This window comes from Catharus ustulatus, chromosome 40 (assembly GCF_009819885.2).
Source record: "Catharus ustulatus isolate bCatUst1 chromosome 40, bCatUst1.pri.v2, whole genome shotgun sequence".
NCBI lineage: Eukaryota > Metazoa > Chordata > Aves > Passeriformes > Turdidae > Catharus > Catharus ustulatus.
The window spans coordinates 492338-517895 of record NC_046260.1 but is presented as its reverse complement, the minus strand read 5'-3'; the positions used below and the strand labels follow the sequence as shown (position 1 = coordinate 517895).

General features: G+C 46.0%; 1 protein-coding gene across 1 annotated transcript; it reads left to right on the top strand.

Annotated features, from left to right (window-relative positions):
* Positions 1-284: 284 nt before the first annotated feature.
* Positions 285-25318, top strand: BCKDK (branched chain keto acid dehydrogenase kinase). The gene is given in 12 exon segments (XM_033084558.2): positions 285-458; positions 3906-3974; positions 8986-9096; positions 10277-10324; positions 12139-12258; positions 13401-13499; positions 13598-13671; positions 17230-17358; positions 18591-18680; positions 22085-22187; positions 22189-22241; positions 25077-25318. Coding segments are annotated over 12 exon segments (1215 nt in total). The 3' UTR covers positions 25222-25318.
* Positions 25319-25558: the final 240 nt, after the last annotated feature.

The window sequence follows — 25558 nt, the reverse complement described above, 5'->3', positions numbered from 1 at the left end:
TTTTGGGGATTTTTATATTTTTTTTTATGAAGGGATTTTTGGGGGGATTTAGGATTTTTTTATTGTAGGATCCTGAGGGGATTTTGGGGTTTCTTGAGGGGATTTTTGATTTTTTATGAGGCGATTTTTGGGCACATTTTGAATTTTTTATGACGCACTCCCCGAGATAAATTAATGAAAATTTCACCTTCATTTTTAGGGTATCCCTGTGAATTTTTAGGGATATCCCTGTGAATTTTGGGGTCTCCCCTCCCCATTAACCCTTTCCTGCCCCGTTTCAGGAGATGCTGCGGCGAGTTCTGGGGGGGGGGCTGCGGGGTGGGGGAGGGGCCGCGGGGACCCCCCGAGCCCCCGCCCGCGCGGCCGCCGACCAAACCCCGGCGGACCTGGCCCGGGAGCGCTGCAAGGCCGTGACCTCCTTCTACCACCAGCCTGCCATCGATGCTGCTGCTGAGAGGGTGAGAAACAGCCCAAAATCCCAAAAAAAATCCCAAAAAAATCCCAAAAAAATCGACCAAAATTTCGCAAAAATCGTGCGAAAAATGGCGCAAAAATCGCACAAAAATCACGCAGAAGTTTCATTAAAATGACACAAAAATCAGATAAAAATGACACAAAAATCCCAAAAATTTCCACAAAAATCTCATTAAAAAAGCCCCAAAATAACCAAAAAATCCCCCAAAAATAAAAAAAAAATCGACAAAAATTTCAGAAAAATCGCATAAAAATTCCACAAAAATTCCACAAAAATTCCCCCAAAAATCCACAAAAATCAGATTAAAATGACACAAAAATTCCATTAAAATCCCATAAAAATCAGACAAAAATAACACAAAAATTCCACAAAAACCTCATTAAAAATTGTCCCAAATTAACCCAAAAATGCCCCAAAAATTCTTCCCTGGCCAGGGAGCGCTGCAAGGCCATCAGTTCATTCTACCACCAGCCTGCCATCGATGCTGCTGCTGAGAGGGTGAGAAACAGCCCAAAATCCCAAAAAAAATCCCAAAAAAATCCCCAGAAAAATCGACAAAAATTTCATAAAAATCGCGTGAAAAATGGCGCAAAAATCGCGCAAAAATCGCGCAAAAATTCCACAAAAATTCCAGAAAAATTTCACGAAAATCAGATAAAAATAACACAAAAATTCCACAAAAATCCCCTAAAAATTCCACAAAAATAACCCAAAAATCCCGCAAAAAATCTGCAAAAAATCCCGAAAAAAATGCCAAAAAAATTCCCAAAAAAATTCATAAAAATCCCTCCCTGGCCAGGGAGCGCTGCAAGGCCGTCACTTCATTCTATCACCAGCCTGCCATCGATGCTGCTGCTGAGAGGGTGAGAAACACAGAAATGAGCCCCAAAAAATCCCAAAATCCCCAAAAAAATCCCCAAAAAAATCGACCAAAATTTCACAAAAATGGCGTGAAAAATGGCGCAAAAATAGCGCGAAAATCGCGCAAAAATTCCTCAAAAATTCCACAAAAATTTCATTAAAATCACACAAAAATTACACAAAAAATCCACAAAAATTACACAAAAATCAGATAAAAATAACACAAAAATTACACAAAAATTCCACGAAAATCAGAAAAAATAACACAAAAATCCCCCAAAAATCTCAATTTAAAAGCCCCAAAATAACCAAAAAATCCCCCAAAAAATCAACCAAAATTTCACAAAAATCACGCAAAAATAACGCCAAAATTTCCTCCAAAAAATCCCCCAAAATTCCACAAAAATTCCACAAAAATGCACAAAAATCAGATAAAAATAACACAAAAATTCCACAAAACTCTCATTTTAAAAGCCCCAAAATAGCAAAAAATCCCCCCCAAAATCCCCAAAAAATCGACAAAAATTTCACAAAAATCGCGTGAAAAATGGCGCAAAAATCGCGCAAAAATCGCACAAAAATTCCACAAAAATTCCACAAAAATTTCATGAAAATCAGATAAAAATAACACAAAAATTCCACAAAAATCCCCTAAAAATTCCACAAAAATAACCCAAAAATCCCGCAAAAAATCTGCAAAAAATCCCGAAAAAATGCCAAAAAATTCCCAAAAAAATTCCCAAAAATCCCTCCCTGGCCAGGGAGCGCTGCAAGGCCGTGACTTCCTTCTACCACCAGCCTGCCATCGATGCTGCTGCTGAGAGGGTGAGAAACACAGAAATGAGCCCCAAAATCTCCTCAAAATAACAAAAAAATCCCCACAAAAATCGACCAAAATTTCACAAAAATCACGCGAAAAATGACGCAAAAATCGCGCGAAAATCGCGCAAAAATCGCACAAAAATCGCACAAAAATTCCACAAAAATCCAGAAAAATCAGATAAAAATAACACAAAAATCCCCAAAATTTCCACAAAAATCTCATTATAAAAGCCCTAAAATAAACAAAAAATTCACCCAAAAATCTCCAAAAAAATCGACAAAAATCGCACAAAAATCGCGCAAAAATTCCGCAAAAATCCACAAAAATTTCATTAAAATCACACAAAAATTACACAAAAAATCCACAAAAATTCCACAAAATTTAGATAAAAATAACACAAAATTTCCACAAAAATCTCATTTAAAAAGCTCCAAAATAGCAAAAAATCCCCCCAAAATCCCAAAAAAATCGACAAAAATTTCACAAAATCGCGCAAAAATTGCGCAAAAATCGCGCAAAAATTTCATTAAAATTGCACAAAAATTCCACGAAAATCAGATAAAAATAACACAAAAATCCCAAAAATTTCCACAAAAATCTCATTAAAAAAGCCCCAAAATAACCTAAAAATCCCCCAAAAAATCCTCTAAAATCTCACAAAAATTCCACAAAAATTCCATAAAAGTCACGCAAAATTCGTGTAAAAATTGCGCCAAAAATCGAGCAAAAATTGCGCAAAAATCAGATAAAAATTCCACAAAAATTCCACAAAAATCTCATTGAAAAAGCCCCAAAATAACCAAAAAATCCTCCAAAAATCCCTCAAAAAATCCCCCAAAAAAATCGACAAAAATTTCACAAAAATTGCGCAAAAATTCCACAAAAATTCCACAAAAATTCCACAAAAATTCCACAAAAATTCCACAAAAATCAGATTAAAATAACACAAAAATTCCACAAAAATCAGATTAAAATGACACAAAAATTGCATTAAAATCCCATAAAAATCAGAGAAAAATAACACAAAAATTCCACAAAAATCTCATTTTAAAAGCCCCAAAATAACCAAAAAATCCCCCAAAAAATCGACCAAAATTCCACAAAAATCGCGCAAAAATTCCTCAAAAAATCCCCCAAAATTCCACAAAAATTCCACAAAAATGCACAAAAATCAGATAAAAATAACACAAAAATTCCACAAAAGTCTCATTTAAAAAGCCTCAAAATAACCAAAAAATCCCCCAAAAATCCCCCAAAAAAATGGACAAAAATTCCACAAAAATCGCACAAAAATTTCATTAAAATCGCACAAAAATCCCAGAAAAATCACACAAAAATAACGCAAAAATCCCACAAAAATCAGAGAAAATAGCACAAAAATTCCCCAAAAATCCCCCCAAAAATCAACACAAATTTCTCAGAAATCATCCAAAAATTCCATTAAAATCACACAAAAATTGCACAAAAATTGCACAAAAATTCCACAAAATTGTGCAAAAATCACACAAAAATTGCCCAAAAATACCCCAAAAATTCCACAAAAATGGCACAAAAATAACACAAAATTCCACAAAACAATCCACAAAAATCAGATTAAAATCTCACAAAAATTGCCCAAAATTAACCCAAAAATTTCACAAAATTTCCACAAAAATCCCCCAAAAAACCCACAAAAATTCCCCAAAAATTCTACAAATAACTTCACAAAAATTCCATTTAAAAATAATTTTTCTTTTTTCTCCCCAGCCCTCTGTGCGCCTGACCCCCACCACCATGCTGTACTCGGGGCGCTCCCAGGACGGCTCCCACATCCTGGTGAGGGGGAAAAAAATTTGGGGAGGGGTCCCAAAAATTGGGGAGGGGTCCTAAAATTTGGGAGGGGTCCAAAATTTGGGAGGAGTCTCAAAAATTGGGTGGATTTCCTGAAATTCATGAGGATTTTAAGAAAAAAAAACCAAAATTTGGGAGGGTTTTGAGGGTGGGATTTCCTGAAATTTGGGGTTGGGGGGAGCCCAAAATTAAAGGAAAAAAACCCCAAAATTCAAGGAAAAGAACTCCCAAAATAAAGGAAAAAATCACCAAAATTTTAGGAAAAAAACCTTAAAATTTAAGGAAAAAAACCCAAAAATAAAGGGGAAAAACCCCAAAATTAAAGGGAAAAAAACCCCCAGAATTAAAGGAAAAGACCCCAAAAATTAAACAAAAAAACCCCAAAATTTAAGGAAAAAACCCCAAAAATAAAGAGAAAAAAACCCCCAAAAATTAAGGGGAAAAACTCCAAATTTTAAGGAAAAAAATCCCAAAATGTAAGGAAAAAACCCCCAAATTTAAGGAAAAAATCCCAAAATTTAAGGAAAAAAAGCTCCCAAAATTTAAAGGAAAAAAACCCCAAAATTAAAGGAGAAAAACCCCAAAATTTAAGGGAAAAAAACCTCAAAATTAAAGGAAAAAAACCCAAAAATAAAGGAAAAAAAAACCAAAAAATTATGGGAAAAACCCCAAAATTAAAGGGAAAAACCCCAAAATTAAAGGAAAAAAAAAACCAAAATTTAAGGATAAAACCCCAAAAATAAAGGGAAAAAAAACCCAAAAATTAAGGGGAAAAAACCCAAAATTTAAGGAAAAAATCCCAAAATTTGAGGGAAAAAAACCCAGAATTTAAGGGAAAAAACCAAAAAATTACGAGGAAAAAAACCCAAAATTAAAGGAAAAAAATCCCAAAATTAAAGGAAAAAAAACCCCAAAATTTAAAGGAAAAAAACCCCAAAATTTCAGAAAAAAATCCCCAAAATTAAAGGAAAAAAACCCAAAAATAAAGGAAAAAAAAACCAAAAAATTATGGGAAAAACCCCAAAATTAAAGGGAAAACCCCAAAATTAAAGGAAAAAAAAACCCAAAATTTAAGGATAAAACCCCCAAAAATAAAGGGAAAAAAAACCCAAAAATTAAGGGGAAAAAACCCAAAATTTAAGGAAAAAATCCCAAAATTTGAGGGAAAAAAACCCAGAATTTAAGGGAAAAACCCAAAAATTACGAGGCAAAAAACCCAAAATTAATGGAAAAAAAATCCCCAAAATTAAAGGAAAACACCCCAAAATTAAAGGAAAAAACCCACCAAATTAAGGGGAAAAACCCCAAAAATAAAGGGAAAAAACCCCAAAATTTAAAGGAAGAAAAACTCAAAAATTTAAGGAAAAAAACTCCAAAATTTAATGGGAAAAACCCCAAAATTTAAAGAAAAAAAACCCAAAATTTAAGAAACAAACCCCAAAAATTAAGGGGAAAAAAACCCCAAAAATTAAGGGGAAAAACCCCCAAAATTTAAGAAAAAAACCCCAAAATTTAAAGAAAAAAACCCCAAAATTAAAAAAAATCCCAAAATTTAAGGAAAAAAGCCCCAAAATAAAGGGGAAAAAACCCCAAAATTAAAGGGAAAAACCCCAAAATTTAACAAAGAAAAACCAAAATTTAAGGGGAAAAATCAAAAAAATTAAAGGAAAAAATCCCAAAATTAAAGAAAAAACCCCTCAAAATTTAAGGGAAAAAACCTAAAAATTTTAAGAAAAAAAAACCCAAAATTTAAGGAAAAAATCCCAAAATTTAAGGGGAAAAAACCCCAAAATTAAGGGAAAAAAACCCCAAAATTTAAGGAAAAAAAACCAAAAATAAAGGAAAAAAAACCCCAAAAATTATGGGAAAAACCCCAAAATAAAGGAAAAAAACCCCAAAAATAAAGGGAAAAAAACCCCAGAATTAAGGAAAAAACCTCCAAATTTAAGGGAAAAACCCAAAAATTACGAGGAAAAAAACCCAAAATTAATGGAAAAAAATCTCCAAATTAAAGGGAAAAAAACCCCCAAAATTTAAGGAAAAAACCCCAAAATTAAGGGGAAAAACCCCAAAATTAAAAGGAAAAAAACCCCAAAATTTAAAGAAAAAAACCCCAAAATTTAAGAAAAAAACCTCAAAATTAAGGAAAAAAATCCCAAAATTTAAGGAAAAAAACCCCAAAATTTAAGGAAAAAAACCCAAAATAAAGTAAAAAAACCCCAAAATTAAAGGAAAAAACCCCCAAAATAAAGGAAAAAACCACAAAAATAAAGGGAAAAAAACTCCCAAAAATTTAAGGAAAAAATCCCAAAATTTAAGGAAAAAATCTCAAAAATGTAAGAAAAAAACACCAAAAATTAAGGGGAAAAACCCCAAAAATTAAAGAAAAAAATCCCAAAAATTACAGGAAAAAAAACCCCAAAATTTAAGGAAAAAATCCCAAAATTTAAGGGGAAAAACCCCAAAATTTAAGGAAAGAAACCTCAAAATTTAAGGAAAAAATCCCAAAAATTTAAGGAAAAAACCCCAAAAATTAAGGGAAAAAACCCAAAATTTAAGGAAAAAATCCCGAAATTTGAGGGGAAAAAAAACAGAATTTAAGGGAAAAACCCAAAAATTACGAGGAAAAAAACCCAAAATTAAAGGAAAAAAACACCAAAATTTATGGAAAAAAAAATCCCAAAATTTAAGGGGAAAAAACCCCAAAATTTAAAGAAAAAAACCCCAAAATTAAAGAAAAAAAACCCAAAATTTAAGGAAAAAAACCTCAAAATTTAAGGAAAAAAAACTCAAAATTTAAGAAAAAAACCCGAAAATTAAGGAAAAAAACCCAAAATAAAGTAAAAAAACCCCAAAATTAAAGGAAAAAACCCCCAAAATAAAGGAAAAAACCACAAAAATAAAGGGAAAAAAACTCCAAAATTTAAGGAAAGAAACATCAAAATTTAAGGAAAAAAGCCCAAAAATTTAAGGAAAAAACCCCAAAAATTAAGGGGAAAAATCTCAAAATTTAAGGGAAAAAAACCTCAAAATTTAAGGAAAAAAACTCAAAAATTAAGGAAAAAAATCCCCAAAATTTAAGGTAAAAACCCCAGAATTAATGGGAAAAAACCCAAAAATTTAAGGAAAAAAACCCAAAATTTAACAAAGAAAAACCAAAATTTAAGGGGAAAAAACCAAAAAATTAAAGGAAAAAAACCCCAAAATTTAAGAAAAAAATCCTCAAAATTTAAGGGAAAAAACCCCAAAATTTAAGAAAAAAACCAAAAATTTAAGGAAAAACCCCAAAAATAAAGGGAAAAAAACCCCAAAAATAAAGGGGAAAAACCCCAAAATTTAAGGAAAAAAACCCCCCAAAATTAAAAGGAGAAAAAACCCAAAATTTAAATAAAAAAACCCCAAATTGATGAAAAAAACCCCAAAATTTAAGGAAAAACAACCAAAAATTTAAGGAAAAAAACCCCAAAATGTATGGAAAAAAACTCTAAAATTTAAGAAAAAAACCCCAAAAATAAAGGAAAAAAAAAAGAAAATTAGAGGAAGAAACCCTAAAATTTAAGGAAAAAAACCCCAAAATTTAAGGAAAAAAACCCCAAAATTTAAGGAAAAAAACCCCAAAAATAAAGGGAAAAAAACCCAAAAATTAAGGAAAAAAACCCCAAAATTTAAGGAAAAAAACCCAAAAATAAAGGAAAAAAAAACCCCAAAAATTATGGGAAAAACCCCAAAATTAAAGGGAAAAACCCCAAAATTAAAGGGAAAAACCCCAAAATTAAAGGGAAAAACCCCAAAATTAAAGGAAAAAAACCCCCAAAATTTAAGGAAAAAACCCCAAAAATAAAGGGAAAAAAACCCCAAAAATTAAGGGGAAAAAACCCAAAATTAATGGAAAAAAATCCCCAAATCTAAGGAAAAAACCACAAAAATAAAGGGAAAAAAAGTCCAAAATTTAAGAAAAAAATCCCAAAATTTAAGGAAAAAATCTCAAAAATTTAAGAAAAAAACCCCAAAAATTAAGGGGAAAAACCCCAAAAATTAAAGAAAAAATTCCCAAAAATTACAGGAAAGAAAACCCCAAAATTTAAGGAAAAAAACCCCAAAATTTAAGGAAAAAAACCCCAAAATTTAAGGAAAAAACCCCAAAAATAAAGGGAAAAAAACCCCAAAAATTAAGGGGAAAAAACCCAAAATTTAAGGAAAAAAACCTCAAAATTAAAGGAAAAAATCCCAAAATTAAAGAAAAAAACTCTAAAATTTAAGGAAAAAAACTCAAAATTAAGGGGAAAAATCCACCAAAATTTTAGGTAAAAACCCGAAAAATAAAGGAAAAAAAACCCAAAATTTAAGGAAAAAAACCCCAAAATTTAAAGAAAAACAACCAAAAATAAAGGGAAAAATACCCAAAAATTAAGGAAAAAAACCCCAAAATTAAAGAAAAAAACCCCAAAATTTAAGGAAAAAAACCCAAAATTTAAGGGAAAAAAACCCAAAATTTAAGGAAAAAATCCACAAATTAAAGGAAAAAAACCCCAAAATTTAAGGGAAAAAAACCCAAAATTTAAAGGAAAAAAACCTCAAAAATGTAAGGAAAAAAACCTCAAAATTTAAGGAAAAAATTCCAAAATTTAAGGAAAAAACCCCAAAAATAAAGGGAAAAAAACTCCAAAATTTAAGGAAAAAATCCCAAAATTTAAGGAAAAAATCTCAAAAATTTAAGAAAAAAACCCCAAAAATTAAGGGGAAAACCCCCAAAAATTAAAGAAAAAAATCCCAAAAATTACAGGAAAAAAACCTCCAAAATTTAAGAAAAAAACCCCCAAAATTTAAGGAAAAAACCCCAAAATTTAAGGAAAAAAAAACAAAATTTAAAGAAAAAACCCCAAAAATAAAGGGAGAAAAACCCCAAAAAATTCAGAAAAAACCCCCAAAGATCCAGGAGTGTCAGAGGATGTTTGGACCTGTGGGATTTGCCCAAAATTTGGTTTTTTTTGCCCAGAAAAGCGCTCGGTACCTGCAGCAGGAGCTGCCCGTGCGCATCGCTCACCGCATCAAAGGCTTCCGGAACCTTCCCTTCATCATCGGCTGCAACCCGACCATCCTGCATGTGGTGAGTGCTAAAATCATCCAAAATCAACCCAAAAATCCTAAATCAACAGAATCCCAAATCCACAAAATCCAAAATTCCCGAAAATCCCACCATTCTGCATGTGGTGAGTGCTAAAAATCCCAAATTCCACCCCAAAAATCCCAAATTCGTAAATTCACAAATCCCAAAAATCAAAAATTCCACCCCAAAAATCACCCAAAAAATCCCAAATTCCCAAAAACCCAAAATCCAAAAGTCCCAAATTCGCTAATTCCCAAATTCCAAAAATCCCAAAATCCCAAAATCCCAGGATTCCAAAAATCCCAGAATCTCAAAATTCCCAAAATTCCCAAAAAATCTCAGAAATCCAAAAATCCCCAAATCCCCAAAATCCCAAATTTTCCAAAATCCTCAATTCACAAAATCCCAAATTCCAAAAACCCCAAATTCCCCAAATCCCAAAAATCCCCAAATTCCCAAATCCCAAAATCCCCAGAATTCCCGAATTTCCAAAATCCCAAATCCCCAAAAATCACTAAATTCCCAAAATCCAAAAATCCCAAATTCACTAATTCCCAAATTCCAAAAATCCCAAATTCCCAAAATCCCCAAATTCCCAAAATTCCAAAATTCCCAAATCCCAAAAATCCCCAAATTCCCAAATCCCAATATCCCAAAAATCCCAAAAATCCCAAATCCCAAAATCCCCAGAATTCCCAAATTTCCAAAATCCCAAATCCCCAAAAATCACTAAATTCCCAAAATCCAAAAATCCCAAAATCCCAAAAATCCCAAATTCCTAAAATCACAAATTCCCAAAATCCCCAAAAATCCCAAATTCCCAAATCTCAAAATCACAAAAAACCCCAAAAATCCCCAAATCCCCAAAATCCCCAAATTCCAAAAATCCCAAAATCTCCAAAATTCCCAAATTCCAAAATTCCCAAATTCCAAAAATTCCCAAATTCAAAAATTTCCAAAATCCCCAAATTCCCAAATTCCAAATCCCCAAAATTCCAAATTCCAAAAATTCAAAATATGCCAAAATCCCCAAATTCCCAAAATCCCAAATCCCCCAAACCCCCAAATCCCCAAATCCCAAAATTCCAAAAATCCCAAATCCCAAAATTCCCAAAATTCCCAAAATCCCAAATTCCCAAATTTCCATTTTTGGTGCTGATGTTGATTTCCCCTCCCCCAGCACGAGCTGTACATCCGCGCCTTCCAGAAACTGAGCGACTTCCCGCCCGTGAGTCACACCTGGGCACACCTGGGGGGGGTAAAACACACCTGGGCACACCTGGGGACACCTGGGCACACCTGGGGGGGTAAAAACACACCTGGGCACACCTGGGCACACCTGAGACACACCTGGGCACACCTGAGATACATCTGGGGGGGTAAAAACACACCTGGGCACACCTGGGCACACCTGAGATACACCTGGGCACACCTGGGATCCATTGGGACACACCTGGGCACACCTGAGATACACCTGGGCACACCTGGGCACACCTGGGCACACCTGGGGGGGTTAAAAACACACCTGGGCACACCTGGGATACACCTGAGACACACCTGGGCACACCTGAGATACATCTGGGGGGATTAAAAACACACCTGGGCACACTTGGGCACACCTGGGACACACCTGGGTACACCTGAGATACACCTAGGGGGGTTAAAAACACACCTGGACACACCTGAGCACATCTGGGCACACCTGGATACACCTGAGATACACCTGAGACACACCTGGGCACACCTGGGCACACCTGGGGGGGTTAAAAACACACCTGGGCACACCTGGGACACACCTGGGTACACTTGGGGGGTTAAAAACACACCTGGCACACTTGGACACAGCTGAGCACACCTGAGCACACCTGGGTACTCCTGGGCACACCTGGGCACACCTGGGATAGATCACACACCTGGGGATATCTCAGAACACCTGGGCACACCTGTGTCACTTGTCACTGTTTCACCTGTCAGATCCATGTGTCCTTGTCTTTCCTGTCCATGTCTCACTTGGGTCACCTGTAGATCCAGGTGCGCAGTGACGAGTCTCAGTACTGCGTGTCTCTGTCTCACCTGTACTTGTTTCACCTGTACCTGTGTCACCTGTACCTGTCTCACCTGTCTGACCTGTCCCCCCTGTACCTGTTTCACCTGTACCTGTCTCATCTGTCAGATCCAGGTGCGCAGCAATGAATGCCAGTACTGTGTGTCACTGTCTCACCTGTCTCACTTGTGTTACCTGTATCTCACCTGTCTCACCTGTAGATCCAGGTGCACAGTAACGAGTCCCAGTACTGTGTGCCATTGTCTCACCTGTCTCACCTGTATCTCACCTGTGTTACCTGTACCTGTCTCACCTGTAGATCCAGGTGCGCAGCAATGAATTCCAGTACTGCATGTACGTGTCTCACCTGTCCATATCTCACTTGTCTCACCTGTACCTGTGTTACCTGTCTTATCTGTGTCACCTATCTCACTTGTCTCACCTGTCTGACCTGTCTCACCTGTGTCTCACCTGTCTCACCTGTGTCTCACCTGTCTCACCTGTGTCCCACCTGTGTCTCACCTGTCTCACCTGTGTTACCTGTACATGTCTCACGTGTCTCACGTGTCTCACCTGTAGCTGTCTCACCCATATCTCACCTGTGTCTCACCTGTACCTGTCTCACGTGTCTCACCTGTCACTGTCTCACCTGTCTCACCTGTCTCACCTGTACCTGTCTCACCTGTGTCATTTGTCACTGTCTCACCTGTACCTGTCTCACTTGTCTCATCTGTCTCACCTGTACCTGTATCTCACCTATGTCACCTGTAGATCCAGATGTGCAGCAATGAGTCCCAGTACTGCATGTCACTGCCTCCCCTGTACCTGTCTCACCTGTCTCACCTGTATCTGTGTCTCATCTGTCTCACCTGTCACTGTCTCACCTGTCCATATCTCACCTGTCTCACCTGTACCTGTATCTCACCTGTACCTGTGTTACCTGTCTCACCTGTCTCACCTGTCTCACCTGTCTCACCTGTACCTGTCTCACCTGTCAGATCCAGGTGCGCAGCGATGAATCGCAGTACTGCGCGCTGCTGCGGCAGCTCCTGGAGGATCACAAGGACGTGGTGACGCTGCTGGCGGAGGGGCTGAGGGAGTGCCGGAGACACATCCAGGTAACCTCACCTGGGACAGGTAACATCACCTGGGACAGGTAACATCACCTGGGACACACCTGGGACACACCCACACACACCTGGGACAGGTAACCTCACCTGGGACACACCCACACACACCTGGGGTACACTCACACACACCCTGAGGGGCTGAGGGAGTGCTGGAGACACATCCAGGTAACCTCACCTGGGACACACCTGGGACAGGTAACCTCACCTGGGACAGGTAACATCACCTGGGACAGGTAACATCACCTGGGACACACCTAGGATAGGTAACCTCACTTGGGACACACCTGGGACAGGTAACCTCACCTGGGACAGGTAACATCACCTGGGACAGGTAACCTCACCTGGGACAGGTAACATCACCTGGGACAACCCACACACACCTGGGGTACACACACACCCCCTGAGGGGCTGAGGGAGTGCCGGAGACACATCCAGGTAACCTCACCTGGGGCAGGTAACCTCACCTGGGACAGGTAACCTCACCTGGGACACACCTGGGGCACACCTGGGTTACACACACACGCTGAGGGGCTGAGGGAGTGCAGGAGACACATCCAGGTAACCTCACCTGGGACAGGTAACATCACCTGGGACAGGTAACATCACCTGGGACACACTTGGGACACACCTGTACATCTGGGAGAGTCCGACCTGAGCCACAGCCACTCACCTGTCTCACCTGTATCACACCTGTGTCTCACCTGTCTCTCACCTGTCTCACCTGTCTCTCTCACCTGTCTCACCTGTCTCACCTGTCCCACCTGTGTCTCACCTGTCTCACCTGTGTCTCACCTGTCTCACCTGTCTCTCTCACCTGTCTCTCACCTGTCTCACTTGTGTCTCACCTGTCACCTGTGTCTCACCTGTCTCTCACCTGTATCTCACCTGTCTCTCTCACTTGTCTCTTACCTGTCTCTCACCTGTCTCACCTGTCCATGTCTCACCTGTGTCTCACCTGTGTCTCACCTGTCTCTCTCACTTGTCTCTCACCTCTCTCACCTGTCTCTCTCACCTGTCTCACCTGTCTCTCTCACCTGTCTCACCTGTCTCTCACCTGTCTCTCACCTGTCTCACCTGTCTCACCTGTGTCTCACCTGTCCATGTCTCACCTGTCTCTCTCACCTGCCCAGGACGAGCGGTTCCTGCGGCCGTTCCTGGACAAGACGCTGACGTCGCGCCTGGGCATGCGGATGCTGGCGGCGCATCACCTGGCGCTGCACGAGGACAAGGTGAGCTCACCTGGCCAGGTGTTGACTCCTGTAACTCACCTGTGCACAGGTGAGTCCCCATTTTTATATTTTTCTGATTTTTTCCCCCCAAATCGCAGCCGGATTTCGTCGGCATCATCTGCACCCGCCTGAGCCCCAAGAAACTCATCGAGAAGTGGGTGGACTTCGCCAGGTGAGGGGGGGGAGCTCACCTGGGACAGGGACAGCACACCTGGGGACAGGGACAGCACACCTGGGACACAAACAGCACACCTGGGGACAGGGACAGCACACCTGGGACAGGGACAGCACACCTGGGACACAAACAGCACACCTGGGGGAGAGAGAGCACCTGGGACAGGGACAGCACACCTGGGGACAGGGACAGCACACCTGGGACACAAACAGCTCACCTGGGGACAGGGACAGCACACCTGGGGGAGAGAGAGCACCTGGGGACAGGGACAGCACACCTGGGGCAGGGACAGCACACCTGGGGGAGAGAGAGCACCTGGGGACAGGGACAGCACACCTGGGGGAGAGAGAGCACCTGGGACAGGGACAGCACACCTGGGACACAAACAGCACACCTGGGGACAGGGACAGCACACCTGGGGACAGGGACAGCACACCTGGGACAGGGACAGCACACCTGGGACAGGGACAGCACACCTGGGGCACAAACAGCTCACCTGGGGACAGGGACAGCACACCTGGGGGAGAGAGAGCACCTGGGGACAGGGACAGCACACCTGGGATAGAGAGAGCTCACCTGGGGACAGGGACAGCACACCTGGGGGAGAGAGATCACCTGGGGACAGGGACGGCACACCTGGGACAGGGACAGCACACCTGGGGACAGGGACAGCACACCTGGGGGAGAGAGATCACCTGGGGACAGGGACAGCACACCTGGGGACAGGGACAGCACACCTGGGACACAAACAGCACACCTGAACACACCTGGGACAGCTCAGTATACCTGGGATACACCTGAGATACACCTGGGCACACCTGGGACAGGGACAGCACACCTGGGACAGCTGGGTATACCTGAGATACACGTGAGATACATCTGGGTACACCTGGAATATACTTGGGCACACTTGGAACAGACTGTGCACCTGGGATGGAGAGCACACCTGGGACACAAACAACACACCTGAGGACACCTGGGACAGCTCACCTGGGACACAAACAGCACACCTGGGACAGGGACAGCACACCTGAGCACACCTGGGACACAAACAGCACACCTGGGACACAGAGCACACCTGGGCACACCTGAGATACACCTGGGACACAGCGCACCTGAGACAGGGACAGCACACCTGGGACACAGCACACCTGAGCACACCTGGGATACACCTGGGGCAGGGACAGCACACCTGGAATAGAGAACACACCTGAGCACACCTGGGATAGAGAGATCAGCTGGGATAGAGAGCTCACCTGGGATGGCACCTGGGATAGAGAGAGCTCACCTGGGATAGAGAGATCACCTGGAACACAAACAGCACACCTGGGATAGAGAGAGCTCACCTGGGATAGAGAGCTCACCTGGGGCAGGGACAGTGCACCTGGGACACACCTGGGACACACCTGGGACACACCTGGGACAGAGAGCACACCTGGGGCAGGGACAGTGCACCTGGGCCAGCTGGGATATAGCTAAGATACACCTGGACACACCTGAGATGCACCTGAGACACAGCACACCTGGGGTAGAGAGCACACCTGGGATAGAGAGCACACCTGGGATAGAGAGCACACCTGGACACACCTGGGGGAGAGAGAGCTCACCTGGAATAGAGAGAGCACACCTGGGGTAGAGAGCTCACCTGGGATAGAGAGAGCACACCTGGGATAACACACCTGGGATACACCTGGGATACAAACAGAACACCTGGGATGGCACACCTGGGGTAGAGAGCACACCTGGGACAGGGACAGCACACCTGAGCACACCTGGGATTCACCTGGGACAGCTGGGATACACCTGAGATACATTTGGGCACACTTGGCACAGCACACCTGGGACAGCTGGGAGAGAGAGCACACCTGGGCACACCTGGAGGACGTGGGGACACACCTGGGCACACCTGGGACAGAACCAGCACACCTGGGCACACTTGGGATACATGTAAGATACACCTGGGCCAGGACACCTGGGACAGATGGCACACCTGGGATAACTCACCTGGCCACACCTGGGACAGAGATAGCACACCTGAGCACACCTGGGACAGGGACAGCACACCTGGGTACACCTGGGACAGAATACCTGGGACAGAGAACATACCTGAGATAGCTCACCTGGGACAGGGACAGCACACCTGGGCACACCTGGAGGATGTGGGGACACACCTGGGCACAGCCTGGGGGGACATGGGGGACAGCAGGTGACTGTGGCTGCCAGGTGAGGCCACACAGGTGTCACTCAGGTGTGTCTCACCTGTCCCAGGTGTCACTCAGGTGTGTCCCAGGTGTGTCCCAGGTGTGTCTGAGTCTCAGGTGTCACTCAGGTGTCACTCAGGTGTCACTCAGGTGTCACTCAGGTGTGTCTGTCACCTGTCCCAGGCGTCTCTGTGAGCACCAGTACGGCAACGCCCCGTGGGTTCACATCATGGTGACAGCACAGGGGTGGCACTGAGTGACAGGGGGTGGCACAGGTGTGCCCAGGTGTCACTCAGGTGTCACTCAGGTGTCACTCAGGTGTCACTCAGGTGTCACTCAGGTGTGTTTGTCACCTGTCCAGGCGTCTGTGTGAGCACCAATATGGCAACGCCCCGCAGGTTCACATCATGGTGACAGCACGGGGGTGGCACTGAGTGACAGGGGGTGGCACAGGTGTGCCCAGGTGTGTCCCAGGTGTGTGTCACCTGTCTCAGGTGTGTCCCTCACCTGTCCCAGGCGTCTCTGTGAGCACCAGTATGGAAACGCCCCCCGGGTTCGCATCATGGTGACAGCACAGGGGTGGCACTGAGTGACAGGGGGTGACACAGGTGACAGGTGAGGTGTCCCAGGTGTGTCTCACCTGTCCCAGGTGTCACTCAGGTGTCACTCAGGTGTCACTCACCTGTCCCAGGCGTCTCTGTGAGCACCAGTACGGCAACGCCCCCTGGGTTCGCATCAACAGTGATGGGACAGGGGTGGCACTGAGTGACAGGGGTGGCACAGGTGTGCCCAGGTGTCACTCAGGTGTCACTCAGGTGTGCCCAGGTGTCACTCAGGTGTCACCCAGGTGTCACTCAGGTGTCACTCACCTGTCCAGGTGTCACTGTGAACACCAATATGGCAACGCCCCGCGGGTTCGCATCAATGGTGACAGCACGGGGGTGGCACTGAGTGACAGGGGGTGGCACAGCTGTGCCCAGGTGTCACTCAGGTGTCACTCAGGTGTCACTCAGGTGTCACTCAGGTGTGTTTGTCACCTGTCCCAGGCGTCTCTGTGAGCACCAGTACGGCGACGCCCCGCGGGTTCACATCAACAGTGACAACGCAGGGGTGGCACTGAGTGACAGGGGTGACACAGGTGTCACTCAGGTGTGTCCCAGGTGTGTGTCACCTGTCTCAGGTGTGTCTGTCACCTGTCCAGGCGTCTCTGTGAGCACCAGTACAGCAACGCCCCGCGGGTTCACATCATGGTGACAGCACAGGGGTGGCACTGAGTGACAGGGGGTGACACAGGTGTGCCCAGGTGTGCCCAGGTGTGTGTCACCTGTCTCAGGTGTGTCTGTCACCTGTCCAGGCGTCTCTGTGAGCACCAGTACGGCAACGCCCCCCGGGTTCGCATCAACGGCCACGTGGCCGCGCGGTTCCCGTTCATTCCCCTCCCCCTCGATTACGTCCTGCCCGAGCTGCTCAAGAACGCCATGAGGTGACAAACTGGGGACATTTCGGGACATTTTGGGGAAAATTTGGGAGATTTTGGGGCAAATTCAGGAGATTTGGGGCAATTTTGGGGGAAATTTGGGGGAAATTTGGGGGATTTTGGGGAAATTTGGTGGAAAATTTGTAAAAATTTGGGGAAGATTTGGGGAATTTTAGGGGGATTTTGGGGAAAATTTGGGGGAATTTTGGTTAAATTTGGGGGATTTTGGGGGGATTTGGGGTGGAATTTGGGGTAAATTTGGAGGAAATTTGGGTAAATTTGGGGGGATTTGGGGACATATGGGGAGAATTTTGGGGATTTTGGGGAAATTTGGGGGGAATTTTAGAAAATTTGGGGGAATTTGGGACAAATTTGGGGGAAATTTGGGAAATTTTGGGGAAGATTTGGGGGAATTTTGGGAGATTTGGGGGAAATTTTGGGAATTTGGAGTGGAATTTGGGGGATTTTGGCGAAAATTCGGGGGAAGTTTTGGGATTTGGGCGAACTTTGGGGGATTTTGGGGAAGATTTGGGAAATTTTTTGGGATTTTGGGTCAAATTTGGGGGAATTTGGGGCAGTTTTGGGGGATTTTCGGGGAAATTTGGGGAAATTTGGGGGAATTTGGGCTTAGTTTTGGGGGAATTTGGGTAAATTTGGGGGGATTTTGGGAGATTTTGGGGCAATTTTGGGGAATTTTGGGGAAAATTTGGGAAATTTGAGGAAGATTTGGGAATTTTGGGGGAAATTTGGGAAAATTTGGCAGAAATTTGGGGGATTTTGGGGATATTTGGGTGAATTTGGAGTAAATTTGGGGGATTTTGGGGAAAATTTGAGGAAAATTTGGGTAAATTTTGGGGGAATTTGGGGACATTTGGGGGAATTTGGGGGGATTTTGGGGGAAATTTGGGGCCATTTTGGGAAAATTTGGGGAAAATTTGGGGGAATTTGGGGTTAAGGGCAGAGTTGGGGTGACCCTGGTGACATTTGGGGACAATTTTGGGTCCCTGGGGTGGCCCTGGTGACACTTTGGGGTGACCCCAGTGACAATTTTGGGGTTTCTGAGGTGACCCCAGTGACATTTGGGGACAATTTTGGTGTCCTTGGGGTGGCCCTGGCGCCATTTTGGGGTCCCTGGTGTGGCCCCGGTGACATTTGGGGTGGCCCTGGTGACATTTGGGGTGGCCCTGGTGACATTTGGGGTGGCCCTGGTGACATTTGGGGACACTTTTTGGCGGCAGGGCCACCATGGAGTCGCACCTGGACACGCCCTACAACGTCCCCGACATCGTGGTGACGATCGCCAACAACGACATCGACCTCGTCATCAGGTACGGCCCCAAATGTCACCAAATGTCACCAAAGTGTCACCTAAGGGTCATCCAGGGGTCATCCAGGGGTCACCAAGGGGACAGCGCTGAGGTGGCACCGATATCCCCAAAATTTCCCGGAATTTCCCAAAATTTTCTAATGTCCTCTCAGTGTCCTCAATGTCCTTGATGTCCCCAATCCCCATGATGTCCCCAATGTCCCCTCAATGTCTCCAATGTCCCAAGTCCCCCCAATGTCCCCAATGTCCTTGATGTCCCCAATGTCCCCTCAATACTCTCAATGTCCCCAATCCTCTGGATGTCCCCAATGTCCCCTGGATGTCCCAAATGCCTCCAGGGTCCTCAATGTCCACAATGCCCTTGGATGTCCCCAAATTCCCCCAATGTCCCCAATGCCCCCTTAGTGTCCCCAATCCTCCCAATCCTCCCAATATCCTCGATTTCCCCAACGTCCCCTCACTGTCCCCAACCCCCCAATGTCCCCAATGTCCCCAATCCCCTCAATGTTCCCCTGGATGTCCCCAATGTCCCCAATGTCCCCTCACTGTCCCCAATCCCCTAGATGTCCCCGATGTCCTCAATGTCCCCTCACTGTCTCCAATCCTCTGGATGACCCAATGTCCCCTCAATGTCCCCAATGTCCCCAATGTCTCCAGTACCCCCTCAATGTCCCCAATCCCACACTGTCCCCAATCCCCTGGATGTCCCCGATGTCCCCAATGTCCCCAATGTCCCCTGGGTGTCCCCAACCCCTCCAATGTCCCCAATGTCCCCTGGATGTCCCCAGTGTCCCCAATGCCCTTAATACCCTTAATGTCCCAAATGTTCCCAATGTCCCTCAATGTCCCCAGTGTGTCCCCAATGTCCTCAATGTCCCCAGTCCCGCCCATGTCCCAAATGCCCTCAATGTCCCCAATGTCCCCAATGTCCCCTCAATGTCCCCAATGTCCCCTCAATGTCCCCAAATCCTCCCGATGTCCCCAATGTCCCCAATGTCCCCAACCCCCTGGATGTCCCCAGTCGCTCTCAATGTCCCCTCAATACCCTCAATGTCCCCTGGATGTCCCCAATGTCCCAAATGTCCCCAATGTCCCCAATGCCCTCAATGTCCCCCCAATGTCCCTGATGTCCCCAACCCCCTGGATGTCCCCAGTGTCCCCCCGTGTCCCAAATGTCCCAAATCCCCTCAATGTCCTCTTAATGTCCCCAATGTCCCAAATGCCCCCAGTCCCCTGGATGTCCTTCGATGGCCCCAATGTCCCCAATCCACCCAATGTCCCCAATGTCCCCAGTGTCCCCTCAATGTCCTTGATGTCCCCAGTCCCCTGGATGTCCCCAATCCCCTCAATGTCCCCCTGGATGTCCTCGATGTCCCCAATGTCGTCTCAGTGTCCCCAACCCCCCCAATGTCCCCAAATCCTCCCACTGTCCCCAATGTCCCCAGTGTACCCTGGATGTCCCCAAACCCCTCATGTCCCCAGTATCCCCAATGTCCCCTCAATGTCCCCAATGTCCCAAATCCCCGCCATGTTCCCGATGTCCCCAATCCACTCAATGTCCCCAATCCCCTGGATGTCCCCAATGTCCCCAATGTCCCCTCAATGTCCCCAATGTCCCCAATGTCCCCAATGTCCCCAATCCCCCCAATGTCCCCAATGTCCCCTCAATGTCCCCAGGATCTCTGACCGCGGCGGGGGCATCCCCCATGACCCCAATCCACCCAATGTCCCCAATGTCCCCAATGACCCCTCAATGTCCCCAATGTCCCCAATGTCCCCCCAATGTCCCCAATGTCCTCAATGTCCCCGATGTTCCCAATGTCCCCCCAATGTCCCTAATGTCCCCAATGTCCCCAATCCCCTGGATGTCCCCTGGATGTCCCCAATGTCCCCAATGTCCCCAATCACCTGGATGTCCCCAATGTCCCCAACCCCCTGAATGTCCCCGTTGTCCCCAGGATCTCAGACCGCGGCGGGGGCATCCCCCACGATCTCCTGGACAAACCCAATGTCCCCAATGTCCCCCCAATGTCCCCTCAATGTCCCCAATCCCCTCAATGTCCCCAATGTCCCCAATGTCCCCAATGTCCTCAATTTCCTCAATGTCCCCATCACCCCTGGATGTCCCCAATGTCCCAAATGTCCTCAGTCCCCTGGATGGCCCCAGTGTCCTCTCAATGTCCTCAATGTCCCCTCACTGTCCCTAATCCCCACAATATCCCCTCAGTGTCTCCAATGTCCCCAATGGCCCCAATGTCCCCAATGGCCCCAATGTCCCCAATGTCCCCAATGTCCCCTGAATGTCCCCTGTGTCCCCAGGATCTCTGACCGTGGCGGGGGCATCCCCCACGACCCCAATCCCGTCAATGTCCCCTCAATGTCCCCTCAATGTCCCCAATGTCTTCAATGTCGTCAATGTCCCCATGATGTCCCCAATGTTCCCAATGTCCCCAATCCCCTGGATGTCCCCAATGTCCCCAACCCCTTGAATGTCCCCGTTGTCCCCAGGATCTCAGACCGCGGCGGGGGCATCCCCCACGATCTCCTGGACAAACCCAATGTCCCCTCAATGTCCCCTCAATGTCCCCAATGTTCCCAGTGTCCCCAGTATCCCCTCAATGTCCCCAATCCCACACTGTCCCCAATCCCCTGGATGTCTCCAAAGTCCCCAACCCCTCCAATGTCCCCAATGTCCCCAACCCCCTGGATGTCCCCAAAACTCCCAAAATCCCCAATGTCCCCAATGTCTTCAATGTGCTCAATATCCCCAATGTCCCAAATCCTCCCAGTGTCCCAAATCCCCTTGAGGTCCCCAATGTCCCCAGTGTCTCCAATGTCCCCAATACCCCCTCAATGTCCCCAATGTCCCCAATGTCCCCAATGTCCTCAATTTCCTCAATGTCCCCATCACCCCTGGATGTCCCCAATGTCCCAAATGTCCTCAGTCCCCTGGATGGCCCCAGTGTCCTCTCAATGTCCTCAATGTCCCCTCACTGTCCCTAATCCCCACAATATCCCCTCAGTGTCTCCAATGTCCCCAATGTCCCCAATGTCCCCAATCCCCCCAATGTCCCCTCAATGTCCCCGTTGTCCCCAGGATCTCGGACCGCGGCGGGGGCATCCCCCACGATCTCCTGGACAAACCCAATGTCCCCAATGTCCCCTCAATGTCCCCAATCCCCTCAATGTCCCCAATGTCCTGGATGTCCCTGATGTCCCCAATGTCCCCAATGGCCCCAGTGTCCCCAATCCCCCTGGATGTTCCCAATGCCCCCTCTGTGTCCCCAACCCCTCCAATGTCCCCAATGTCCCCAATCCCCTGGATGTCCCTGATGTCCCCAATGACCCCAATGTCCCGTGTCCCCAATCCCTTGGATGTCCCCAATGTCCCCAATGTGTCCCCAGGATCTCGGACCGCGGCGGGGGCATCCCCCACGAGCTGCTGGACAAGGTGACCGAGTACCACTTCAGCACGGCCGAGGCGAGCGCGCAGGACCCGCGCCTGGGGGGGGCCCTTCCGCGGCCTGATGGACGCCAGCGGCCAGGCCGGGCCCATGCACGGGTCAGGGACACCCCTGGGACTTGGGGACACTTGGGGACACCTCACTGACACTTGGGGACAGCCCAGAGACAGCTGGGGACAGCCCACAGAGAGTTGGGGACATCCCCCAAAAATCAGGAGTATCCCCAGGGTTGGGTTTGAGATGGTTTGAGGGCACCCCTGGGACCCCCCTGACATTTGGGGACAGCCCAGAGACAGCTGGGGACATGCCACAGAAATTTGGAGACACCCCACGAACATCTGGGGACATCCCAGAGACAACTGGGGACACCACACAGGAATTTGGGGACACCCCACAGAAGTGTGGGGATACCTCACAGACATTTGGGGACATCCCACAGACAGCTGGGGACACGCCACAGAAATCTGGGGACACCTCATGAACATCTGGAGACACCCTAGAGACATTTGGGGACACCTCACAAGAAACTGGGGACACCACAAAAAATTGGGGACACCCCCAAAATTTGGGGACAGCATCCCAACATCTGGGGACACCACACAAACATTTGGGGACACCCCAGAAAAATTTGGGGACACCTCACAGACAGCTGGGGACACCTCAGAGACAGTTGGGGACACCTCACAAACATTTGGGAACACGCCACAAAAATTTGGGGACACCACAAAGAACTGGGGACACCCCACAGACATTTGGGGACATCACCTCAAAATTCGGGGACACCCCACAGAAATCTAAAGGACATCCCATAGACATCTGGGGACCTCACAAACATTTGGGGACACCCCACAGAAATCTGGGGACACCTCATAAAGAGCTGGGGACACCACACAGAAATTTGGGGATACTCCATAAAAATCTGGGGACGCCCCACAGACATTTGAGGACACCCCATGAAAATTTGGGGACACCACAAAAACTTGGGGACACCCCATAGAAATTTGGGGACACCACACAAAAAACTGGGGACACTCCATAGAAATTTGGGGACATCCCACAGAAGTTGGGAGCATCCCCAGGGTTGGGTTTGAGGTGGTTTGAGGGCACCCCTGGGACCCCCCTGACATTTGGGGACACCTCCCTGTCATTTGGGGACAGCCCAGAGACAGCTGGGGACACCTCATAAAGAACTGGGGACACCACACAGAAATTTGGGGACACCTCACAAACATTTGGGGACATCCCACAAAAATTTGGGGACATCTTATGAAGAGCTGGGGACACCCCACAAACATCTGGGAACACACCACAGACAGCTGGGGACACCTCACAAACATTTGGGGACACCTCACAGAAATTTGGGGACACTCCACAGAAATTTGGGGACACCTCATGAACATCTGGGGACATCCCATAGACATTTGGGGACACCCCACAAAGAGTTGGGGACACCCCCAAAATTTGGGGACAGCATCCCAACATCTGGGGACACCACACAAACAGTTGGGGGCACGCCACAGACATTTGGGGACACCACACAGAAGTTTGGGGACACCTCACAAACATTTGGGGACACCCTACAAACAGCTGGGGACACCTCACAGAGATTTGGGGACACACCACCGAAATTTGGGGACACCACAAAACATCTGGGGACACCCCACAGAAATTTGGGGACACCCCACAGACATTTGGGGACATCCCAGAGACAGCTGGGGACACCACACAGGAATTTGGGGACATCTCACAAACATTTGGGGACATCTCACAAACATTTGGGGACACCTCACAAACATTTGGGGACACCCCAGAAAAATTTGGGGACACCCCAGAGACAGCTGGGGACACCTCACAGAAATTTGGGGACATCTCACAAACATTTGGGGACACCTCGTGAACATCTGGGGACACCACAAACATCTGGGGACACCCCAGAAAAATTTGGGGACACCTCATAGAAATTTGGGGACACCTTACAGACAGCTGGGGACACCTCAGAGACAGTTGGGGACACCTCACAAACATTTGGGAACACGCCACAAAAATTTGGGGACACCCCACAGAAATCTGGGGACACCTCATAAAGAGCTGGGGACACCCCATAGAAATCTGGGGACACCTCATGAAAATTTGGGGACACCCCCCCAAAATCTGGGGACACCACACAGAAATTTGGGGACACCCCAGGGTTGGGTTTGGGGTCTCCAGGGGTTTTTTGGGGTGAATTTTGGGTGAATTTTGGAGTTTTTGGGGCGGATTTTGGGGTTTTTGGGGCAAATTTTGGGTGAATTTTGGGGTTTTTGGGGCGGATTTTGGGGTTTTTGGGGAGGATTTTGAGAATTTCTGGAGATTTTTTGGATATTTGGGGACACATTTGGGAATTTTTGGGGTCCCCCCAGGTTCAGCTTTGGGGTAAATTTTGGGATTTTTGGGTAATTTATAGGACTTGGGGTTTTTGGATAATTTATGGGATTTGAAGAATTTTATGGAGATTTAAGATTTTTTTGGGATATTTTTTGTGACAAATTCAGCAATTTTTTGGTCTTTCCTCCTCCACTTTTGGTTCAAATTACAAATTTTGATTTTTTTTTGTGGATTTGATGGGATTTGAAGAATTTTATGGAAATTTGAGATTTTTTTGGGGATATTTTAGTGACAAATTCAGCAATTTTTGGTCTTTGCTCCTCCACTTTCAGATCAAATTATAAATTTTGATTTTTTTTTGTGGATTTGATGAATTTTATGGAGTTTTGAGATTTTTTGGGATATTTTTAATGACAAATTCAGCAATTTTTTGGTTTTTCCTCCTCCACTTTCGGTTCAAATTACAAATTTTGAGTTTTTGATGGGATTTAAAGAATTTTACGGGGATTTCGGATTTTTTGGGATATTTTTTGGGACAAATTCATCAATTTTTGATTTTCCCCCTCCAGCTTCGGCTTCGGGCTGCCGACGTCGCGCGCCTACGCCGAGTACCTGGGGGGTTCCCTGGTGCTGCAGTCGCTGCAGGGCGTCGGCACCGACGTCTACCTGAGGCTGCGGCACATCGACGGCAAGGCCGAGAGCTTCCGCATCTAGGCCGGCTCCGGGGGGCGCCCCGGGGTCGGCGGGGTCAGCCGGAACCCCCCCGTGCTGGACGGCGTCGTCGGGGTCACGGCCGGCCCCCGGCGTCGGGCCGCGGCCGTCGGAACCCAGGGGAACGCCCCAAAGTTGGACTTTGGCGTTGAGGTTCTCCAGTTGGGCGGCCAAAGTTGGGTTTTGGTCATCAGGGTCATGAAGAACCTTCCAAAGTTGGGTTTTTAGGTCATTGAACCCTCAAAAGTTGGGTTTTTGGTCATTAAAATCATGGAGAATCTTCCAAAGTTGGGTTTTGGTCATCAAGGTCATGAAGAACCTTCCAAAGTTGGGTTTTGGT